The following is a 22347-nucleotide window of genomic DNA, read 5'->3' on the forward strand; positions in this document are numbered from 1 at the left end:
AACTTACTGACCGCAAAAATATATTATTAATAATTTTAAAAATTATTATTAATAATTTTATTATTATTATTATTCATTTAATTTTTATTATTCTTATTAATATTAAATTTATTATTATTGAATTTATAAGAACACAGATAAAAGAAATAAAGAGGAACCTGAGGATGGATCTTGTATCTTGGTGTAATTCGTAGAAAAGTGTAAAATTTGACCAAATTGCAAACTTTTAGGCGCATTTTTAATTTTTTGATAAATCAATTTAATATTTTATTATTGTTGCGATGCATTGAGTAATAATTGTGTTACAACAATTAAACCTACATGCTTCCAAAGTCATTTTCATTGAATTAAAAATTTTAAAAAAATCCCAAAGTGCTATTGAAAATCTGTTTTTATTTTTTTTGGCACATACAACATAGTGAAAGTTCACGTGAACAAACAGCTGACTTTATGATTTCTAGATGCTCCAGACAATACTCTATTAGAAAAAACATTGTTTTTGGGGAACTCTTAAAACAAAATTTGTTTCTCCCAAAATTTTCGACGTCTGGACTAGTGTGCAATGGACAAGGAAACATTTCATGTAATACATAGGGACGACCAAATCTGAATTAAATACTTGGATCATCTCACAATAACCGACTATAAAATGAGATATTATTCAGGCACACCAAAAACAGCATTTATGAACACTGTGCAACCAGTGGCCATGCACCGAATTTTGAAGAGACAGAAATACTAGATGAAGAGCGGCACTACAATAAAAGGTTTACTATGCAGATGCTACACACCGTCAATACTCCAACGAACGCCACACGACTTATTTTTAAGACTGATACCGACAACACCGCCCACGTTTACTTGACCAAAATTTGTTCTTAACTAGACGTCGAACGGCGCTGTCGTGTTAAATAATGTATGTTACAAATTAATTATTATTGTTTAGTGTGTTCAAATAATTATACCCTTGCAAAAAATGTTCATATGTATATTAATTATGGTCAGAAGTGTGCAACAAAAATATTTTAAAACCAAACTATGACTGTCTAATTGTAAGATTAAATAGATATGTACATACATACATATATAGTTAAAAAATACTTTTTACTCTTAACAAATGGTTTAAAACAAGTTTTTATTTTAGGAATTACATGTTCTAATGATAGTTTAGATAAAAACATTGAATATTACAGTTGAATAGAAAAAAAATAAATAAATCTAATTGTCTATATACATACATACATGGGTATACGTACATACATACATATGTATAAGATTATTAAATATACATCATTTCTGCCATTGAAGACATTTTTTTAGGAATATGCACGATAGTATCGAAATAACTGGCTAATTCACCAATAGTAATATCGTCGCTGTTCTGGTCTTGAATTGATGCTCTATGGCTGATGCTTGCCTGCTGGGAGCACGTAGCTCCAAGCAGTTTTTTTGGTGGAGATTTGCTTATGCCTGCTTGTTTTGATAAATATGCCTTTTGGAATACTCTGCTTTCTTTTTTGTGCTGCAATGTAAAACTGCTAGAAGATTGCCAACTGTTTTTAGATTTTTTCAGTTCTAACAAAATGTTGCACTCATTGATCAGATCCCGAAAGCTGCAAGTCCCATTAAATTTTGTGTCAACGGTTGGCATTGAAAGGTTTAAATAATTATTGTCATTAGATATATTTTTTTTTGATAAATGTATTCGTTTGCAATCACCTAAAGAATAGGTATATTTTAATACAGGCTCTCTCAGCAAGTATTTTCTTGTGCTAGACATAACATGGCTTCTTTTCAAAGAATGCTTGTATACTCTATGCGAACAGCGCAATGTATTATTATTTTCAAAAGCGGGAGTTGACGCTTGTTTGCAATCATCAAGAAAGCTTTCTGAATGTCTCCTGATGCGCGCTTTCCAACGGTATGGTATTTTAAGATTAGCACTCTGCATTTGCAGTTTTTTACAGGTTGAGTTTGTGTTCGGGATTGATTTAGTGGTACTGGAACTGTAAAAGGGATTTCTATTTACCAAATCCTTTATTGTAATGTCCTGAGTAATTTTTAATTTTCCCAAATCACCTGGCAATTCTTCGGAGGCCATTCGTAATAATTGGAATAGTTTACCTCTAAGTATATCAAACCCTATGGTGGATTAATATATTCTGTAGTAGTTCTAAAATTTGAAAACACATACATATGTAGTTATCTATATAAATAAAAACAAGAGTTAAATTTACTTCATTTACTGTTTAAGTGTATGTGCATACCATACCAAACCTAGTTAAAGTCGGGTATTTTTTTAACTGCGTCTTATGAATTTTGAAATTCTATTTTCTGCTGCCTAACTGGTCTGAATACATAAATATAAATATGTATGCATGTATGTACATACATAATTACTTATGTATATGTGTATACACTAGAGCTGGGAGTTCCATCGACTGCACTATCGATAGTATCGATGGATATAAATATGCTACTCAAGTCAAAGAATAGAAGAATACATTCATTTTATGGAAAAAATAATTCCAAATATCATAACTTATACACAATATCATAACTCTTTTAAGTTAAACAATAAAAAAAAACAAAAGTGCGTCTAACGGTTAGACACGATAGAAGTGAAACCTTCCGTAAAACAAACAGAGAGAATGAGACGAAAGCAGCATTAGGAGCGGGATAATTATAGGTTCATTATAATATTGCTATAAAGGTCATGTTTTATTTTCTTCATTTTATTATTACTCATCCTCAATGTTTTCAATTTCAACAAATGATACGAGTGGCTTATGATAGCTAAAATATGATACAAATGCTTTGGTTTCGATGTTGTCAACATATCTTTAAAATACCGCTTCAATTGTTGTTTTTGATCGTGTTGTTGATTCAGTGCGATTGTTACACATTTTTAAACTGAATGTTGTATTGAGAAAGTCAATTAAAGGAACCGCTGTGTCCAATGCAAAATTTACGTTAAAATCGCCACTTAAAATCATTGGAACTTTATCGTAATAAATTGATTGATGAATTAATGATTAAATTTTCATGAATGAATTCCGTGATGCTATTTATTGATTGATTCGGTGAAATATAAATTGCCACAATTAAAACTGTTTTTCCATTGCTCAATCTGGTTTCGCATGCACATATTTCTCCCACTTTAGAGAGCTGAACAGACAGTGATTCTAGTTGCTGTGCATTCATTCATTATATATTTTGTGATACATTTTTATTTACTTTTTATACCCTTGCAGAGGGTATTGTAAAATTGGTCAGATGTTCGTAACGCATAGAAGGAGGCGTTTACGACGTGAGAAGCTGAGTTGATATAGCCATGTCCATCTGTCCGTCCGTCTGTGCGTATGCGTTTTACTCAGCCGTCTTAAAAGCTATCGGGATGAAATCTTTTTTTGGGGTTTTTTATTACCCGGGTAAGATAAAGTATGAAAATCCTTAGGATCGGACCACTATATCATATAGCTCTAGAAGAAAAAATTTTGCGGACATGGCTATATCAACTCAGCTTCTCATGCTGATCAAGAATTTATATACTTTATGGGGTCGTAAACGCCTCCTTCTGTGCGTTACGAACATCTGACCAATTTTACAATACCCTCTGCAAGGGTATAAAAAGTAAATAAAAATGTATCACAAAATATATAAAAAGCATTATGAAAAACTTCGACGAAGCTGGGAGTCAAGCCAAGCGAGCACACTAACAACAGAGCCACGTCGACACTTTGTAAATTGCCGTCGAGTTCTGTAGTTAAGCACGCATCTCATTTTCGCATCTCATTCTCTCGCAGGCTATATACTATAAGATCTATATGTATGTCTCTTTTTAGTGTCGCTTTTTCGTTTCATCGAGTCTCAAATCACTCCCAACGATTCTAAAGAAGTTTTCACTTCAAAAAACTGTACATCTATGTATTTCATTCACTTTAGAAAACAAAAAATTATCTGAATTGATTACATACTTAATTCTACTTTTTTTTTAAAGCAATATACAATATTGCAGAAGGGTTCATAAATATACATATGTAGTACATATATATACATATACATTATATTAAATATATGTCGTCGGATTGTGTTGGTTAAGCGACTAATAAGTCAAAGCCTACTAGTTAGTTCCAATGGATTGACAGGTGCGTCAGTTGTAGCACTGGTTGAGCATCTAAGCAACCTTAGCAACTAATGTTGAGAGCTGTCTTCAGGTCAGCTCCTATATAAAGGGGGTCTTCGGGCTAGAGAGCTCAGTTAACAAACTCCCCGGGAACTAGCCGCACAGTTCGAGAATATAGTGAAATTGCAAAGTAAAAACAATAAAGAACATGAGTGAGTTTAATAATGCGGACGACGCTCCGACATGTTCAATTTAGTTGGAACTCTACTCAAAGGACGCTTATAAGACACATCCATAAAAACATACATATGTGTATATGTACATACATATTGTTCGTGAAGGGGCAAAAGGATCCAAATAAAAATACAAATAGTTGGCGGGTGCCAATTTCTTCTGGTCTGGTGAGATGGTAATTAATTAAAAACGCGCGGGAACTTTGTTTAAAACTATGATTTTTATTTACAGAACAATCTCACACACGAAAAGGTTCGATTAAAATTAAACTGGATTTTAATAGCAAGTGGAAAAAAAGTGTGGGTATTTGGGGGAAAATCTCGTACTAGATTAACTCGTACTGGATTAACGCCTCCTCAGTATGACCGCATTCCGTTTTGGGAAAAAACCCTACCCCACACTCTCTGCTATTCACCCGGTGGCGTGAACACATATGAATGTATATATCTGTGTATCTAAAACATTGACCACTTTTATGTTAAAACAATTGCAGAAGTTAAAAAATGATTATTTTTAACGTTGCACTTTGCAACTGGTCTGTCTGTGGTATTTGTAAAATCAGCTGTAAAGGATTTGTAGATAGAGCTAGTGGGAATTCATTTTATACAAATTAAATACTTCACTCACGGTATAAAAAAATAAAGTTTTTATTTAAAGTCACTTTATTACAATTACAGTATATTTAACGATTACTGAAAGATTCTGACTTGTGAGTGAATTCCGCGGAGCTAAAGCGAAGTTACCGGATGATTTGAACTTAGGCTCAAGACTGATTTGCTATGATTTGATTATGTTGGATGAAGGCTTGGGTAATTGACGTCGTCGCAGGCGGCGGCGTTGGCTGAGTCAAATAGTCCACTAAGTGCGGTGGACCATTCTTTGTTTACAGTGTTTAGGACCATTCCTTGTTTATTGCCGAAATTTGTGGAGTGATTCTGGGTAGGCAGGCTTGTTGTTTATCCTAGCGGTCGGACTGTTACTTGGGATAGGCGATCATGCGACAAATGGGCATGTGACAATTGAGTGGGGTTGACCAATGGGTATTTTATAAGCTTATAACTATATATGTAAAATATTCATCTTTGTTAATTAAAGCAATTGCAGAAATAAAGATGATTTTTTTATCTCGCTGAACTTTGCAATATGTTTCCTTTAAAATTAACTGTAAAGAGATGGTGGATGGTACCAGTGGGAATCGGTATTTTACATCCACTGGTATCGCCAATCGTTTCACTGAGTTGGATCAAGTGGAAGTCGAGAGCAACGCGACAATTTGGAATATCTTGAACGATTTGGAATGAAATACACCAGAGATTGCAAATGTTTTCCCAACAAACACGCGGGTTAAATATTAACTTAAACTAATCGTGCCCAATACGTGCTGAAACTAAATAATTTTGGTATCAAAGGACAAGAAAAAAACTCATGAGCACTACCTCATGTGCGCCTTGGCGATTTTTTTTCGTAGTTTTTGTGTAATTAACAAAAAAAAAAAATTAATTCTTTAGCAGGATTATATCTAAATATAGCTGTTGTAGGCTTAAATAGTGTGGCCAATATTGGAAAGCACGCCCAATTGCGTTGCCAGTTACCAAATTTTGGGAAAAAAAATTGTCGCCATATTTAAATTCTTGCGAAAAATTCAAATAGGTTCCAATTTTTTTATTTTTCCGAAAGACAATTCGCCGAAGATTAATCAGGTACTTCCTTTCATATGTATTTATTTATTAAATATTGCATTTTAATTAAAAAAGAAGGAATTGAAACTATTTCATGCCACGAAATAATTGACAAATCGTCTAAGTTTTTTTTTTTTTTATTGTCTGGACGTTGACATGTACAATGCGAAGTACGTTCAAGTGGCCCATATGACACCAGGACATAGCTTGTTTCGCGCGAGCCCAAGCAGAGCGCTGTCCACCTTCCGCCCGACCGACCGTGGGGCGCAGCCGCATGTCGGACAGCACAATCGCGTGGACAAATACAAATAAAACAGACAAACAATTAAAAATATGATTAACTACAGCTAATTGCGAGCTAAATGTGCTAAAATAGAAGTTTCCACAAGGGAAAGGGAGGCTTCTGATCTGATTACGGGATACAGAAGATTGTAATCAGAACATAGGACTCGAAAAGGTTCATGCAAAGAATAGTTAGAACTACAGTGTTTTAAGGATAGAGGAATAAAATTTCTAGTAGGTCTACGGGGTACAGATAGGTTCAACTGGTTCAATAGCTCAGGAGAGTCTATTTCAGCTATTAAAAATTTATGAATAAAGATAGCAATATGCATTACTCTACGATTAATTAAAGAAGGAAGATTGATTAAAAGAAGCCTACTGGAGTATGATGGCAAATTGATATTGCGATCCCAATTCAGACCGCGAAGAGCAAAAAGCAGAAATTTCTTTTGAACAGATTCAATTTTACTTTGGTGCGTCTCATATTGAGGTGACCATATGCAAGATCCGTACTCTAAGATAGGACGGATTAAAGAAGTATACAGAATTTTGGTTGTGTACGGATCGTCAAACTCTTTTGACCATCGTTTCACAAACCCAAGAACATTCATAGCTTTACTAACTGTAGCAGAAATATGAGGATTAAAAGTTAATTTATGGTCCATAAGAACACCTAAGTCATTGATAATATCTAACCGCTCTAAGGCAGTGTCGTTAAGATAATAAGTTGCTAAGTAAGGAGTGCATCTATAATGAAGTAAGTAAGCCGACTTGGGTATACCATACACCAGGTGAAACAAATATCTAAAATTTCGAAAACCAAATGTATGTCTATTAAATTGTTTTAACATGCCTCATACCATATGCTATCTCGCTCACTCTACAAACTCACGAGCACTCTAGCGCCGCCACTAGCCAACGGCCAATTCAGCCCTTATGGATCGCGTAGCAAATTACGTTCATACGTATATTTTGTATGTTTCTCGACCGATTTCAATCAAATTTGGCAGTTTGATAGAAATAGATAAGATTTATTAGTCAGCCAAATTTGATCGCGATGGTCAAAAAATTGCACGAGCCAATCAGTTTTTTCTAAATTATGGAGGCGGAAGTGGGCGTAGCAACATATTAAAATATATATATTCTGCGCGCATACTAAGCCAGTATACATACTAAATTTGGTGACTTTAGCTTTGTTAGTTTTCGAGAAAATCAGTTTTGTTTAATTTGCGGGGGCGGAAATGGGCGTGGCAAAATTTTTAAATAGTCAATGTCTGCGCGTTTACTAAGCTAGCTTACATACCAAATTTAATGTCGGTAGCTTACATAGTTTTTGAGAAAATCAGTTTTATGTGAATTGCGGGGGCGGAAGGGGGCGTGGCAAAAATTTGAAACAAACTCGATAAGTGTACATACTACACGAGACTGCATACCAAATTTGGTGGCTCTAGCTCTTATAGTCTCCGAGATCTAGGTGTTTATACGGACGGACGGACGGACGGACGGACGGACAGACGGACATGGCTAGATCGACTCGGTTGTTGATCCTGATCAAGAATATATATACTTTGTGGGGTCGGAGATGCTTCCTTCTGCCTGTTACATACATTTTGGTGACTTTAATATACCATTTCACCCTATGGGTGTATGGTATAAAAAGACATAACTTTACATTTAGAGCCGTTAAGGATTAGTAGGTTTGTTTTACACCAACTCTGAAGATCATTAAAATCCGATTGAAGTAGGCAAGAAAACAATATGTCTTTAAAACTGAGGTAAAGCTTGACATCATCCGCGTACATAAGCACCCGAGAATGTGACACTACCAATGGAAGATCATTTATAAAAAGAGTGAATAGCAATGGACCCAAATGACTACCCTGAGGCACTCAAGAGGTCACTTGGATGGTCTTAGAAAATGGAGACTTAAAGAGGACCTTTTGTGTACGCTTAGAAAGATATTGAAGAATCCAATCTAGCAAAAGGCTGGGGATGCCAAGTGCGTTTAATTTATATAAAAGCAGAGTATGATTAACAGAGTCAAAGGCCTTGTTAAAGTCAGTATAAATGACGTCAGTTTGCACGGCATTCTTGATCCCTTTGATTGAGTGAGATGTAAATTCTAATAGGTTAGTAGTTGTCGTTCTACGTTTTTTAAACCCATGTTGGGATGACGAAATGATTGAGCTACAAAAATGCTGCACTTGAGATGTTATTATTTCCCAAATGCTTTGGGTATGACAGACAATTTAGATGTTTGGTGCTTGAACTTTGCCCTGGATGTAGGCTATGACTTCTTCAGAAGTAGTATTGGGATCAAGCCTCGAAATAAAAATTTGCTTTATGGGTGGAGCTACAACAAGGGAACTAGGAATACTAATCGCTAAGCAAAAGTAATTCATTGGGAGTTTTATTCTGTATATGTAACTAGAACCTAAACTTACGGCAGTGTGTCCTTCGCGGCTTACACAACAAGAGAGAAAGAACATGCGGGCCGGGATTATTCTCTGAACTCTATTTCCATCAGACTTTATTGCAGCTGCTCGCAGAGGTTTCCAATCTGCTCGGCTGGGTGTGCGCGCACCATTTCTGTATGGTTACGATACTTCGCATATTGTTACAATACAACATCCTCTATGGCACATGATTATTGTTCATATGAGTTGGTATTTGGTTAAACTTCAAATTCACCTAAATAATTTAATATCATAGACAGGATAAATCCACTTTATAATATAGAATATTAAGCTAAGAAATCGAAATTTAGATTAGAACAGGTCTATAAAAGAGCCAGAATTGTGTGATATAGAATATTATAGAAAAATAATCAATATTGAATTAGAAATAGGAGATAAAGTTTCATCAAGAAATGATACGGGCCATAAGTTAGAACCTAAGTATATAGGCCCATATTCAATAGAAGCAATATAAGATAGGAATAACATTTTAACACAAAGAATAAAAGACACGTAGTACATAAAGATAGATTAAAAAATTTTTCCTATCAGTTGACAAAAAAAACAACACAAAAAATGTTAAGAAAAAAAATATAATTTTTGATTTTTGCGACCTTTTGATTGTTAGTTGTATGATTTGCCGGCTCGAGGTCAAATTGTTGGGTGAATAAAAACAAAATAAAAAACAGTTTGTTCTTACTTTCTTCTCCGATATATTTCGACCACTCATCGGTGGTCATCTTCAGGGTAACAATTTTTACTAATAATATTAATATTGTATATTTTATGACACTATATATATATATATATATATATATATATATAAAAAAAGATAAATATTACCATTTATATCATCAAACGAAAAAAAATTAATAATAAATAAGTTTTTACACAACCAAATTAAAAAATAACTCCTTAGAACCAAAATGCAATATGATACACCCTCACTCTTCTACTGCGGCGGCATAAATATATACATACTATTATGTAAACATTTATACATTCCTACATTTATACAACTATACATAAGCAGACCGCTCCTCTGTCGGCATCACTGGCAGCGTAGCTACGTGGTCTTAGCTGTACTTGGCCATTGCTAGAGAATTAAGAATTATTCAATAAACAAACCTCAAAACGAAAAGACTTGCTTTGGTCTTACAAGTAATCTAAATGAAATATAACGGATATACCACACTGGCTTTTACACACGCTACAGTTCCAGATAACCCGCTGCAATAAGCCGCTGCAATGCCGTCGTAATTTAGAACTTCACGCGGATCTCGGTGATCGTTGCGTTTACGTTCTGATGCGTCAGCTTTAGATGGTAGTGACGAACGAACAAACCCGTTAGTGGGTGCCTATGCGACAGAATGATGGGCTTTCTCGCGCCATACGGTAAACATAAGGCAGCACGTAGAAACGCTAAGTCGTTAAGGTATGGTAGCAGTCCCTTAAACTCACCCGTCGGCTGGACTGCTCTGTTTGCAGATAGGCGATGCAAGTCTTATGGGAACGCTTCCCATTGAGCAGCACCAACCACGAGTTCAGCTTCCTCACATTCGATTGCCGTCAGTCCATATTCTTCGTGTTCACGTTGCTGGCGACGGCACCGACGCACGAGCCTGGGGACCCAAGTCAATTGAAGTCTGGACGAAGTCGGTCTGTCGTTGTGGCATCGTAGACTCATACACCACGTTGTCTGTGGTAGTGCCGCAGGTTCATCGTAATAACATGGTGGTGATGGTACAACTCAGGAACTCCATTGGGTTGTAAGTTGACATGATTAAACTGAGGAATTGCCTCTTGGTAAGCATATCTTCTTTGATCTTCTGGTACTTCACATTAAACCTAAATTCATCGGTGGCTGGCTGCCAATACAATCCGAACATTTTTTCCTCTGCTTCCTTTATGACCTAAGGACTTACAACCTTAGGTGTGTTGGATTGGAGACGGCGTAGATCAAATCCTCCACTCTCTTGTATATCTCTGAACCTGGCAGATAGTGATATAGCTCCGCCCTCAGTGGCGAAACTGTCCACGTAATCGCCCATACGGGTTCGTCACTGCGTAATGCGGCCAGAGTTTCATCTCGCTCTACACATTGAGTCTATCCTTTTTTATGTAATCGTTTATCATTCCAGTATACTCTTGAGCAAATTGTTTATCTCTTTCCATTTTTCGTTCAACGGTTTCCAATCCTTTTAATTTTTCAGTCAATCTTTTTGTTTTATGTATATCTACCTTCTTTGTTGGTTCTTGGGTTGTCATATTTTTGAACCATTGAACTTGCAAGTTGACTACGTTCTCCATTGAGGCCCAAATCCTTGAGTAGCATTTCATTAGTCATGATTACCGATGATGCTTCGTCACGCAGGCCATATTGTGTTTATTGCGACAGTTTGGGCAGATTTGGCCATGTTGCTCGACGCGCATCTAGTTTTCAATGTTGGTGCTCGTGTACAGTACTCGTCGTTTGCTTTCCCTGTAATCGGAGTCCACAATTGTGCATATGATACTAGCTAGTTCATCTAGCCAGACGCTGCAGTCGTTGACAGTCGGGTAAGGCTTAATAGATGTGGCGCATCTAGCCCAGTCCACTCTTTTGTCCAGCGGCAGTTTCGTTGTTAGTTTATTTATAAGGGTTATAATAGCCAGAGGTTAGTCACACGAGTAGCAAATGGAATACTGTGTACACGCTGCCCCGGAAAGGAATCGTAGTTAGTTCGCATTTTTAGGATGGATAAGCAATTCAATCATGAACGCTCTCGAGGAAGACGGACGAGTTTTTTTAAGCTACCGCGTTTTTAACTGATTTTATAGTTTTTTTCTTTTGTTTTATGCGGTTTTGTGTGTTTGTGTTAATTTTTAATAACTTTAATTTCTGTTTATTGCTCTTCTAATAATCTTTGTTGGTCTTTCTCCCACCTTATATATTTTTCTTTCTTGTAAATCATAAGCAACGCTCATTTGTTGTTGTCTTGCAATTTCTGAGTTCTTCTTCAAGTGTTTTTGTTATTGTGAATTATAGCTCCCGCGCTCGCGCTCTTTAACTTTTTCTTCTCGTTTTCGTTTCAATCGTCGCCGTTATTTGCGCTCATATTGCAGTCTGTTGTGTGTCTCTACTATAGACTCTATATCTTTTAGTCAGTGCTCTCTTTTTTTTTAACCCTTGTGCACCCTCAATATCTCGATTTCTTATTATTTCTATACCTCAGAGTGAGTTATATATTTTAATACCAAAACATTTCTCATTTTTTTTTGTTTGGTAACTAATTTTTCTTATTACCTCATTATGCCTGTCTGTTCGGTTAAAAACAGTTTGCAGCCCGCCCCACCCCTGAATAGTTTTATTTACTGTTGGTTGTGTAAAACTACAGTACATGTTAAGTGCGCCGGCATTACATACAGGGAAAAAGATCTTTTAGATAAAAAAAAAAGGGTCGCAAATGAGGATCGTGGAAGATGAAATGGAACTTTTTATGAGGCAAACAAAGGATAACCTGATGAGTCTGTTCGGCAGATTTCTTAAACACTCCCAAGAGTTAAAAGCGGACGAGTCTCAGTTAAGTAGTTTAACGCTACTGACTGAGTCTCAAAAGTATAAGAGGGCGGGAGAACACATTTCTAATTTGTCCTTGCGTTTGCCGGCCTCCACATCTAAATCGGTTCCGACCCCTTCTCAACCAATGCAAACTCCAATTCCGCAGACAATGTCTGTAGCGTCTGTTTTGTCTGGGCAGGAATCTACACCCATGGATTTTGCCTACAGGGATTCTAGTGACAGTAATGCCTAAGTGCCACCTGTTGCAACTGACGCTACAATTAGCTTCTGACGCTACTTAAAAGCTTCTGCTCTCTGACGTGACGGTCGTGTTTTTGAATAGCTCCTGAGTTTTTATTAATATTTATTGTTTTCTCTCAGTTTTCAATTGTGCTTAGCTTGTTTACGCTTTCACTGGTGTTTTTTGCTTGACACCCTTGTGTTTTTTTTCCATAATTCGCCAAATTAAATAGTTTAAACAGTTTTTTCTATTTCGTGATTAGTGTTTGGTGCATTTAATTTTTTTTCTTTTTATTTTTTTCTCTCTCGTCATTGCTTCTGCAGTTGCTCCCCTCATCGCCCCCATCATACCATCAGTGCTAGTGGCTTTGTTGTTCTCTCTGCTTTGTGCTTGTGCTCAGCTTCTCTCCCGCGTAATCACTTTTGTAAGGCCGCCTCTCAAAGCTCGGCTTATAACTGTTCTTGCACTATCTCTTGTGCTGTGCACTCTAGCTGTTCTCTTTGTTTTATTTGTAATTATTGATTTCTTATCGATAATTATCTTTGTGCTGTGTATTTAAATTTTTCTATTTATTCTTATATATATATATAAATTTATTTATTTATTTGGTTTGTCTGTGTCAAAGCCTGAGCTTGGCTTAATGCGCTGGACTTGCCCATCTTGTGCCAGCCAGCAGCTTGATTTTGGCCGTATGTATACGGAAATTCGTTTAAAGTTTCTTTCTTTAAACAACTGGCCAAACAGCTGTCTAACGAGTGTGACTCTAGCGTACATTTATTGTCGCAATTCAAGTTTGTTCCACCTTCTGAGAAGTCGCCCAAGAAATGTACCCTTGAGTTGCCTCGTAAGCAGTCGCCAGCACTATCTATTACATCGTCTCTCATTTTACTTTCGCCTACACCATCTTCTTGTCCCTCTTTATGCTCTTCTTTTCAGATTGAAGTATCCATTACAAGCCCTGGTGTATCTCATTCTATCCCTCACGGGAACTCTGATCAATCACAGGATCATGCTAGCTCTCAATCACATGCGGATCCCAATGCTCCTCCGCCTCCACTAACTGTAGTGCCTCATCGTAAACAATTATTTATCTCTAGGCTTGCTCCTGATACTTCTGAGTCGTCTGTGGCAGCTTACATTGGTAATATACATTGGTAATAGGCCTCGCGAAATCTCCTCTTTTAAAATTACAGTACCCAATGAGTATTTCTCAGCTATGGTTGACACTAATTTCTGGGCAGAGGGCCTAGTTGTACACGAGTTTGCGCCCAATAAGCGCTCCCGTCCGTTGCCTGTCCACCTTCCTAATTTATCTTCTGCTTCAAAAAACTAATAACGTCTAGTCTTTCCATTCATTATCAAATTGTAAGAGGACTTCTTACCAAGCTCTCGAACCTGTTCTGTGATAGCCAAACCTTTTCGGCTGACATATTAGCTTTCTCTGAAACTTGGCTTAACTCTTTTGTTTTGGATAATGAAATTCTTTCTAATAACTTTATTTCTTATAGGCTTGATCGTGTTGGTCTTCGTGGCGATGGAGTACTTATTGCTGTCAACTCGAATCTGTGTTCAAGTGTTGTGCCGATTGATCTGCCCTTAGGTGTTGAGTTTATTTGCGTCGAAATTACATGTTCCAACTTTAGCTTATATATTTCTTGTTCATATATTCCTCCAGCTTCTGATATAATGACCTATATGCACAATGCTGATGCTTTGCAAACTATTTTTAATCGTCTTAAAGATCGCGATTTCCTTATAGTTTTAGGTGATTTCAACTTGCCTAATATTTCTTGGCTTGTTGATTGTTCAATGAAAGACGTTAGTGTTTCTTGAAGTTATTAAATGTTTATTTATTTATATATATATCTAGGCACTAGCACATAAACCAGTGACTAAAGGTTGTCGCAACCAACACATAAATTGGGTGGACCTCGGAGTGAGATTACAAAGGTAGAGATGGGGGCCAAAGACACAGCGATGCACACCCGATGTAGCTACAATTGGTATCTGATCTTACTAAGAATAATGCATTTCTTTTATAGTACAAAATAGCGAGCTCACCAGTGCATAGTGTTAGGTCAGCAAAGTACGTTTTTATTAATTAACTAGGTCTTTATTGTTTACTGCTGACCATATCAGATCTACTTATTACTGATGAGCCATCGATATCTATAATCGGGTTACATACTTAATATTGACATACATTTCCATTCGTTCTATATTATAATTGGCTTAATGTTAGCTTATTTTATATAATCTAAACACCAACATACTCCCGGCCGTTGAACACCTGTTCAACGTTATCCAACGTTGACCGCAAAATTGCTGGGGGCTGGGCTTACTGCAGCAGGAGTCGGTATGGGATTGACGATCCTCACGGTTGTCTGCTCTGGACCATTGTGTCTTGGGGGTTGTGAGCATCTTTTTATTCCATATACCATCACAAGAACCAATGGTATTGTTAGCGCTACGTAGGAGACTATAACATGGTGAGCCGACTGGCTGGGGTCTTCTGGCAATTTCCAGTTTTGCTTAGTTTCCAGTTTTCCTTGAATGTTGCTTAGTTCGTCGTAGCTTAGCTGCATCTTTGTGAATTGTGTTGTTGTTGGCGCTACTTTTGTTGGGCCAATGCTGAAGTTGCCAAATCGGACATATGACAATTTCATTGTGTCTGTCGTAGTTATACGGTGACCTGTTATTCGTATAGCAGAACTCCTAGCTGTACACGTCGGGTCTAGAGTTAACAATCCAGTCTTCTTAATAGTGACATCTTGTATATTATCGTCACAGGTCACTGCGAGTTCAATTGGTCTAGTGGTGGCAAAAATCCACTGATTTTTGTGATACATGTCGTACCACACGAATGATCTGTTTGTGTGTTGTATTTGGCAAGTTGATGATTTTGTGTTTTTGAATAGCTGGAACTCACAGTTGCTATTAGCCGAAAACGTCGTTTGTTTATCAAAACAAATATATTGCTCGTTGTTGAGCTGATGGCATTGTTCCAAATCGGCTCTTGAGAGCCCAATGTATTGATTCTGTTCCTTGTTGACAGCAATGATGGGAATTTTAATGTTCATGATTACAATCCCATGAGTTCCAATTGCTGGAATGGGTACCAGGTTATACAGTTGCACTGCCTGCGTTGCCACTAATGGAAATGTGACCTTAAATATCACATGATTGTTTGCGATTGTGCCTTGTGCCTTCATTAAGCCATATAATTGCAAGACGTCGTTATCTGGAACTGGCAAATCCAAACCAAACGGAAGATGTCTCTTCAGTTGGTTCAGATGTTCCCGAAGCTGGCCTGGTGATAGTAGTAACGGGCTTATTTTGCTATGATGGGCATCTGTAAATACTCGGGAAATTTCGGTTTGAATTCGTTGCAAATTCCCTGCAATAACTGTCATCTGAGTAGTTAGCGTGATATACCATTGCAATGCCTTTACTGCATTGTCCTAGACCTTGGTCATGTCGTTCATTTGTTGTTCCATTAGTTTCATCTGATTTTCAATTGTGGCTTCATCTCGCTTAATGATATTTATCGTTGAATCAATTGCAGATGTCTGATTTTGCAGCAAGTTCAATAAGTAATCTTCAGTTGATTTAACCTTTCGTATGGTGCTTGACATCTCTGTTGCATACTTTGAGTCCAGCACACCAAATAAGCCGTTCGCAATGTTCCCAATTATATCTAAGGGCGATCGTCGTTGGCGTTCTATGTGAAGGAGATCATTTCCTGTCCGTAGCTCTGAGTTGACATGCTCGAAGTGCCTCTGCATTGCGGTGCATGCCTCTGGAACCTTCATTAACACGCATATTTCTCCAACCTTTACTACTCCGTCTGAAAATGCCTTCAGGTCGGCCCAATATGGTTCGAGATCGTAGAATGCCACAATAGTCCAGTCAGACGTTGCCATCCTTCCTGTGCCAATACTTTCATAGTATATGCCTGGTTTGGGGTTGAATCGAGTTATATTAGTTCTTTGAGCAAATGCTATAGGCAATAATAACAGCATTAGGCAGATCGTCATTGCCAACGGTGGCAGACCGATCGATAACATCTTTTTGTTTTTGGTTCTGCGTTGTCCTCGATACCAGGGTCTTTTTGGGAATTCGATTCTGTGTCATCTGCCTCGATTTTACGTTTTGTCGCCGTCTCTCTAAGCAAGGGGGCCAATTTATGGATAGCCCGCTTGTAGGTGCCTCTGGCTGTTTTAACGTCTACCACGCGGACGTATCCATCCAGGCCTGGATATAGTTTAACAATTCGTCCAATTGGCCACTGCAAAATTGGCACATTATCCTCCTTTAGAATTACCATCATGCCTTCTTTGACATTGTTATATGGTTTTTTCCACTTGGATGTACCCTGCAGTTCTTGTAGGTACTCTTGAGACCATTGTGTCCAGAATGTATGCTTAAGCCGTTGCACTAATTCCCATTGCTCTGGAATCGATCGCTGTGTTATTGGCTCTGCATCTGGTTGGGCTACTAATGGTTCTCCGATCAATAGGTGGCCTGGGGTTAGAGCTGTTAAGTCGTTGGGATCGTCTGAGTTTGGCGTTAACGGACGAGAGTTCAGCACTGCTTCAACATTGACAATGATGGTAGACAGTTGTTCGAACGTTAAGTTTGCTGTCGATACGTTTTTCAACAGTAAATGCTTAGCGGACTTTACCGCAGCTTCCCATAATCCTCCGAAATGTGGAGACCGTGGTGGTATGAACTTAAATTGCACTCCTTTTTGATTGCAAAATTCCTTGATACTACCTGCTGCCGTTTCTGAGTGTATTGTATCGGTCAGTTCCTTAAGTTGGTTGTTTGCTCCAACAAAGTTTGTTGCATTATCGCAGTATAATGTCTGGCATCTTCCTCTGCGCCCAATAAAGCGCTGAAGCGCGCCCACAAATGAGGAGGTGGACAGGTCTCCGACCAACTCCAAGTGTACTGCCTTGGTTGCAAAGCATACAAATACTGCAATGTAGGCTTTGTCCTCGAACCTTATGGTGGATCCAGAATGGTCCACAATAGTCTACTCCGGCATTGAGAAAGGGTCTGTTCTGAGATACCCGATGCTCAGGTAAGTCACCCATGACTTGTTTAAAGAACTGCGGCCGGTACTTGGTGCATACTACGCAGCCCTGGATCACATTCCGGACCATCGGTTTCACCTTAATGATGTGGTACTGTTGCCGAGCTATTCCGCGTAGTGCCTCATGTCCACAATGAAGATTCTCTTCAGATATGGATTCCTTGTTTCCGTTGATACTGGTGCTTGTTGTAGCCTAGTTGCTACTCGTATGATTGAATCTTCATCCAGTATTAGTGGCAACGTTGCCACCGTGCTTTTGCGATCTAGCGGTTGATCAGGTCGTTTCTTTAAGTGCCGTAATTCATATGCAAATCCTGTTTCTTGAATTTGCTTAATGATCACTCTCCGTGCTTGGTCCAACTCTTCCAACTCTAACTGAGCCGTTGGTTTCCTGTTCTGCTTGTGACAAAACCGTAGCACATACGCCACTATTCGCTGTAGCCGGTAAAACGAATTTCTGTGATTTACCGTATATATCCATTCACTCTTGTTGTTTGCCGTGGCAGTCACCATGCTGAATACCTTGGTTTTCTTCTCAGCGGTATCCATCGTGTTCTCTGTAGGCTTAAATGGTGCTGGCCAGCCACGTTGTGGTCCATGCAGAAATAGTGGTCCATACAACCATAATGTATGTGTGCTAAGCTGAGCTGCTGATATGCCTCGAGACAGAACATCAGCTGCGTTGAGCGCTGATGACACATGCCGCCATTGCCTTGGATGTGATACTGCGTGTATTTTTGTCAACCGATTAGCCACAAACGTGTGGAAATGTGATGCCCGTGAATTAATCCACGAGAGTACTACTGTTGAATCTGACCACAGGAATGATTCCACACTTTCTGATCCGAATTGGAGATCCTGTCGAACTCTATCCGTGAGTTCAGCTCCAAGTACAGCTGCATTGTTCCAGCCGGGGCAGTGTCTGTTTTTCCAGGGGAGCCACTCTCGACTTGGCGCACAACAATCTGACCGAAATTTGGCCATTTTTATAGGTTGATCGGACATAAACTGCCGCACCATACGCCTTTTCTGATGCATCAACAAATGTATGCAATTCCTTTGTAGTGGGGACCTTGCCATCAAAAATATGCCTTGGAATTTTCATGTGGTTTAGTGCCTGTACATCCTCTCGATAAGCTTCCCATTGCTTCTCCAAATACGGCGGTAGGTCACCATCCATCTCAATTCGTTCGGTAGCAACATGTTGAAGAAACATTTTCGCTCTTACCACTACCGGTGCGAACAGTCCTAGAGGATCAAAGATTTGACCGACTTCGGATAGCACCACTCGTCTGGTTATTCCTTTTGTATGTCTTTGAGCCTTTCCACATAATTGGTCTTCTTTGGGTGCCCATATGATTCCCAATGTTTTGACACTTGTTTGTTCCAGTGTGTCACCGAGATTGATGTCGGCAATCGTATCTTCCTTTGGAATTTCCTTTAGAAGTTGACTGCTATTTGAACACCATTTTCGTAAGTTGAAACCCTTAGGTTTCAAGATTTCTAGAAGCTCTTGTCTTATTTGCAGGGCTTCTGGTAAACTGTCTGCTTCTGTGAGACAATCATCAACATAAAAGTCATTTTTTAATGCTGATGCTCCAGACGACAATTTTTCAATGTTTTTCAGTGCCAAATATTCCAGACACTTCGTCGCTAAATATGGGGCTGACGTGGTTCCATAAGTCACCGTTTTTAAACGATAAAACTTTAGTTCTTGACTTGGATCCTCTCTCCACACAATCATCTGATTGAATTGATCGGCAGGGTTTATCCAAACTTGACGATACATTTTTTCAATATCTGCCGTAAACACATATTTGTGGGTCCTGAACCGCAGAAGAATTGAGAAGAGTTGACTCTGTACAACTGGTCCAGGATATAAAATGTCGTTCAGTGATTTTCCTGATGACGTTTTGCATGATGCATCAAATACCACTCTAAGCTTGGTGGTGGTACTTTCTGGTTTTAGTACACAATGATGCGGTATAAAGTAATGGTTCTTGGGAATTTGTTCTACCATTACTTGCTTCATATGTCCAAGCTGTTCATATTCTGACATAAATTTTACATACTCCTTTTTTATGTCAGGGTTCATTCGCCTCTCTAACGACATGAATCTTCTTATGGCTACTTCCCGAGATTCTCCAAGAGATGACGCCTCTTCAGCAAATGGAAGCTTTACAATTAGTCGATTGTCCGCCGCCGTGTGTAGGTTATCGAGGAAGAATTTTTCACAATACTCTTCCTCCGGACTCCTGTACCTTTTTATTGGCTCTAGTGTGTCTAGCTGCCAGAATCTTTCCAGTGATTCCTCTGGATTCGTCATGCCTACCATACATGTGATTGAAGCTGACGTTGACATATTAATTCTGCCAGCAACAATCCATCCAAACTCTGAGTTTTGTAATGTTGGACGGTTTCGATTGCCCCGTCTCCTTTCTGGTAGCAGTATAGCATAGTGATCATCAGCTCCCAACAGCATATTAATTTTTCCGGGTTTATCAAATGTTGGGTCCGCTAATTGAATGTTGTCTGGTAATGTGACTTTCTGCGTTATTTGTTCTGTGGGTTGGTCACCTATTATGTGTGGCAATACAAATGCCTCAACTAGCATTGCGAACTTGTTGTATCTTGACCTTACAACCAAGCTTACTCGCGCCTTGCTTATCTGTGGTTGACCACCCACTCCATTTATATGCACATGAGTCTCGCTAATTTTTAACGATAACTTCTTTACCAGTCTCTCTGAGACGAGATTTACTTGAGAGCCGCTATCCAGGAGTGCTCGAAATTCTCCTTTCCTTTCATTGATCCCTTTTACCACTACCTTGGCCGTTGCCAACAGGGTGTATTTTCTGCCAATTCCATACGCAGAAGCTGCAGAAGCAGATGTAGCAATTTGGTTGCCTGTTTCTAAATGCAACATTGTGTTATGTTTTTTTATCGCATTTAAAGCATCCCCTCCAAGAGCAATTTTTTGCCATATGGTCCGGCTTGAAGCAATTGACACACAATTTGTGTCTCTGCACCCAATTAAGCCGCTCTGCTGCGGATTTGATTTTGAACTTTTCACATTGGAAGAGTTTGTGCTTTGCTCTTTCGCAGAAAGCACACAGGGTACTGTTTGTCCCAGATGCTGTTGCGCATGTCTTCCTTGGACTTGGTTTTTCAATGCTGCGATTTTCGTTTCTTGGTTTCCCAATAGTGCGTGGTTGAATCTATCCAATTTTCTTGTCATATGAAACATTATGACAGCATCTGACGATTCCAAATTGACGCCTACATTTTTTAAGGCTTGCAATGATTCAAAAATGTTATCATGCAAATTCTTTATAGAAGCTGCGTCATTTCCCACATTTGGGTGATCAAACAGCTTTGCCAGTATGGCTGTTACTAGAACTCGTTTGTTATTGAAACGTTCCTGCAACACTGACCAAGCAGTGTTGTAATTGGCTTCTGTTAATTCCAGGTGCCGTATCAATCTCTCTGCTTCTCCAGAATAAAACTGGAGAAACTCCTCCATGTTCTTTTATATTCTTATGTAATTGCTTATCTGTACTAGTACTTGACCCGATGGGAGTTTATTTATTTTGTCAAAGACAGGGAACGCTCCGACTCGTTCCTAAAATTGGTCAAGTGTAGCACAAATAAGAATAAGAAATAAATCGAAGTTGCCTTTTGATTAGTGTTTTAACAATAGTTTTACTTTTATTTCCAATATACCTATTCTTTTACACTGATAACTGCCACGACAGTCAAACCAATTTTTGAGTTTCTTTTCTTTGTTTAAAAAATTGCTGATCAATGCCAAAATCTATACTCGTGCGTACTACCTGGGTTACTGACCGAGTTAACTAGGTCAGATATTGCTGACGCCAGGGAATGCAACAGAGTTGAGTTGATCAAACTTTATTTTTTATATAAAAATAACTTTTTATGATTTGGTCGCCTCGTTGACACAAATCGTTGTTAAATGTTTTTTATAAAGTGATCGCCTAGTTGATCAACTTTTATTCAATGGGTATGCACTGCTACCCCGTTGCGGAAAACCAACTCCTAGTTTTCCAATAAATCTTTTTTATTTGCCAAGGTGGCTACGCAATGATTGTCAAGTTAATCAATTGCGATGTTTTTAGTCGGGACCCCAGATTGATGTGAGATGTTCATCAATTTGTGCCTTCGCTTAGGATTGTCGTGTCCAAAGCGTGCAAAGAAAGTAGTCGCCTAGTTGACCAGTTTCCTTTTTGTTGAGAGATTGGTCGCCTGAGTTGACCAAATGTTCTCGCTTGATGACGGTTTCACCAAGTCTGTTATTCTTTTAACTTGGAGCCGCCAATGTCGGGGTCACCAAAATGTTCAATGAAAGTGTTTCTTGAAGTTATTAAATGTTTATTTATTTATATATATATCTAGGCACTAGCACATAAACCAGTGACTAAAGGTTGTCGCAACCAACACATAAATTGGGTGGACCTCGGAGTGAGATTACAAAGGTAGAGATGGGGGCCAAAGACACAGCGATGCACACCCGATGTAGCTACAATTGGTATCTGATCTTACTAAGAATAATGCATTTCTTTTATAGTACAAAATAGCGAGCTCACCAGTGCATAGTGTTAGGTCAGCAAAGTACGTTTTTATTAATTAACTAGGTCTTTATTGTTTACTGCTGACCATATCAGATCTACTT

General features: G+C 38.4%; 1 protein-coding gene across 5 annotated transcripts; it reads right to left on the bottom strand.

Annotated features, from left to right (window-relative positions):
- Positions 1-1235: 1235 nt before the first annotated feature.
- On the bottom strand, positions 1236-2404 carry LOC6653328. 5 transcript variants are annotated; one of them, XR_006955130.1, is made up of 3 exons: positions 2238-2404; positions 2080-2173; positions 1941-2006 (listed from the first exon to the last, which is right to left on the bottom strand). XR_006955130.1 is itself a non-coding variant. In XM_047013051.1 (2 exons), exon 2 carries the CDS (start codon positions 2099-2101, stop codon positions 1280-1282), a length of 822 nt encoding a protein of 273 aa, XP_046869007.1. In that variant the 5' UTR covers positions 2102-2206; positions 2273-2388; the 3' UTR covers positions 1236-1279. The 5 variants fall into 5 exon arrangements, 4 of the variants coding, with proteins under 4 accessions (XP_046869007.1, XP_046869008.1, XP_046869006.1 ...); XM_047013051.1 differs by having other exon boundaries at positions 1236-2206; positions 2273-2388; XM_047013052.1 differs by having other exon boundaries at positions 1236-2173; positions 2268-2388.
- Between the last annotated feature and the right edge of the window lie 19943 nt (positions 2405-22347).

Source organism: Drosophila willistoni, unplaced genomic scaffold, assembly GCF_018902025.1.
Source record: "Drosophila willistoni isolate 14030-0811.24 unplaced genomic scaffold, UCI_dwil_1.1 Seg531, whole genome shotgun sequence".
NCBI lineage: Eukaryota > Metazoa > Arthropoda > Insecta > Diptera > Drosophilidae > Drosophila > Drosophila willistoni.

Bases quoted from the DNA above. Each gene is read 5' to 3' on its own strand.
- LOC6653328 (XM_047013051.1), bottom strand. From the start codon at position 2,101: ATGGCCTCCGAAGAATTGCCAGGTGATTTGGGAAAATTAAAAATTACT.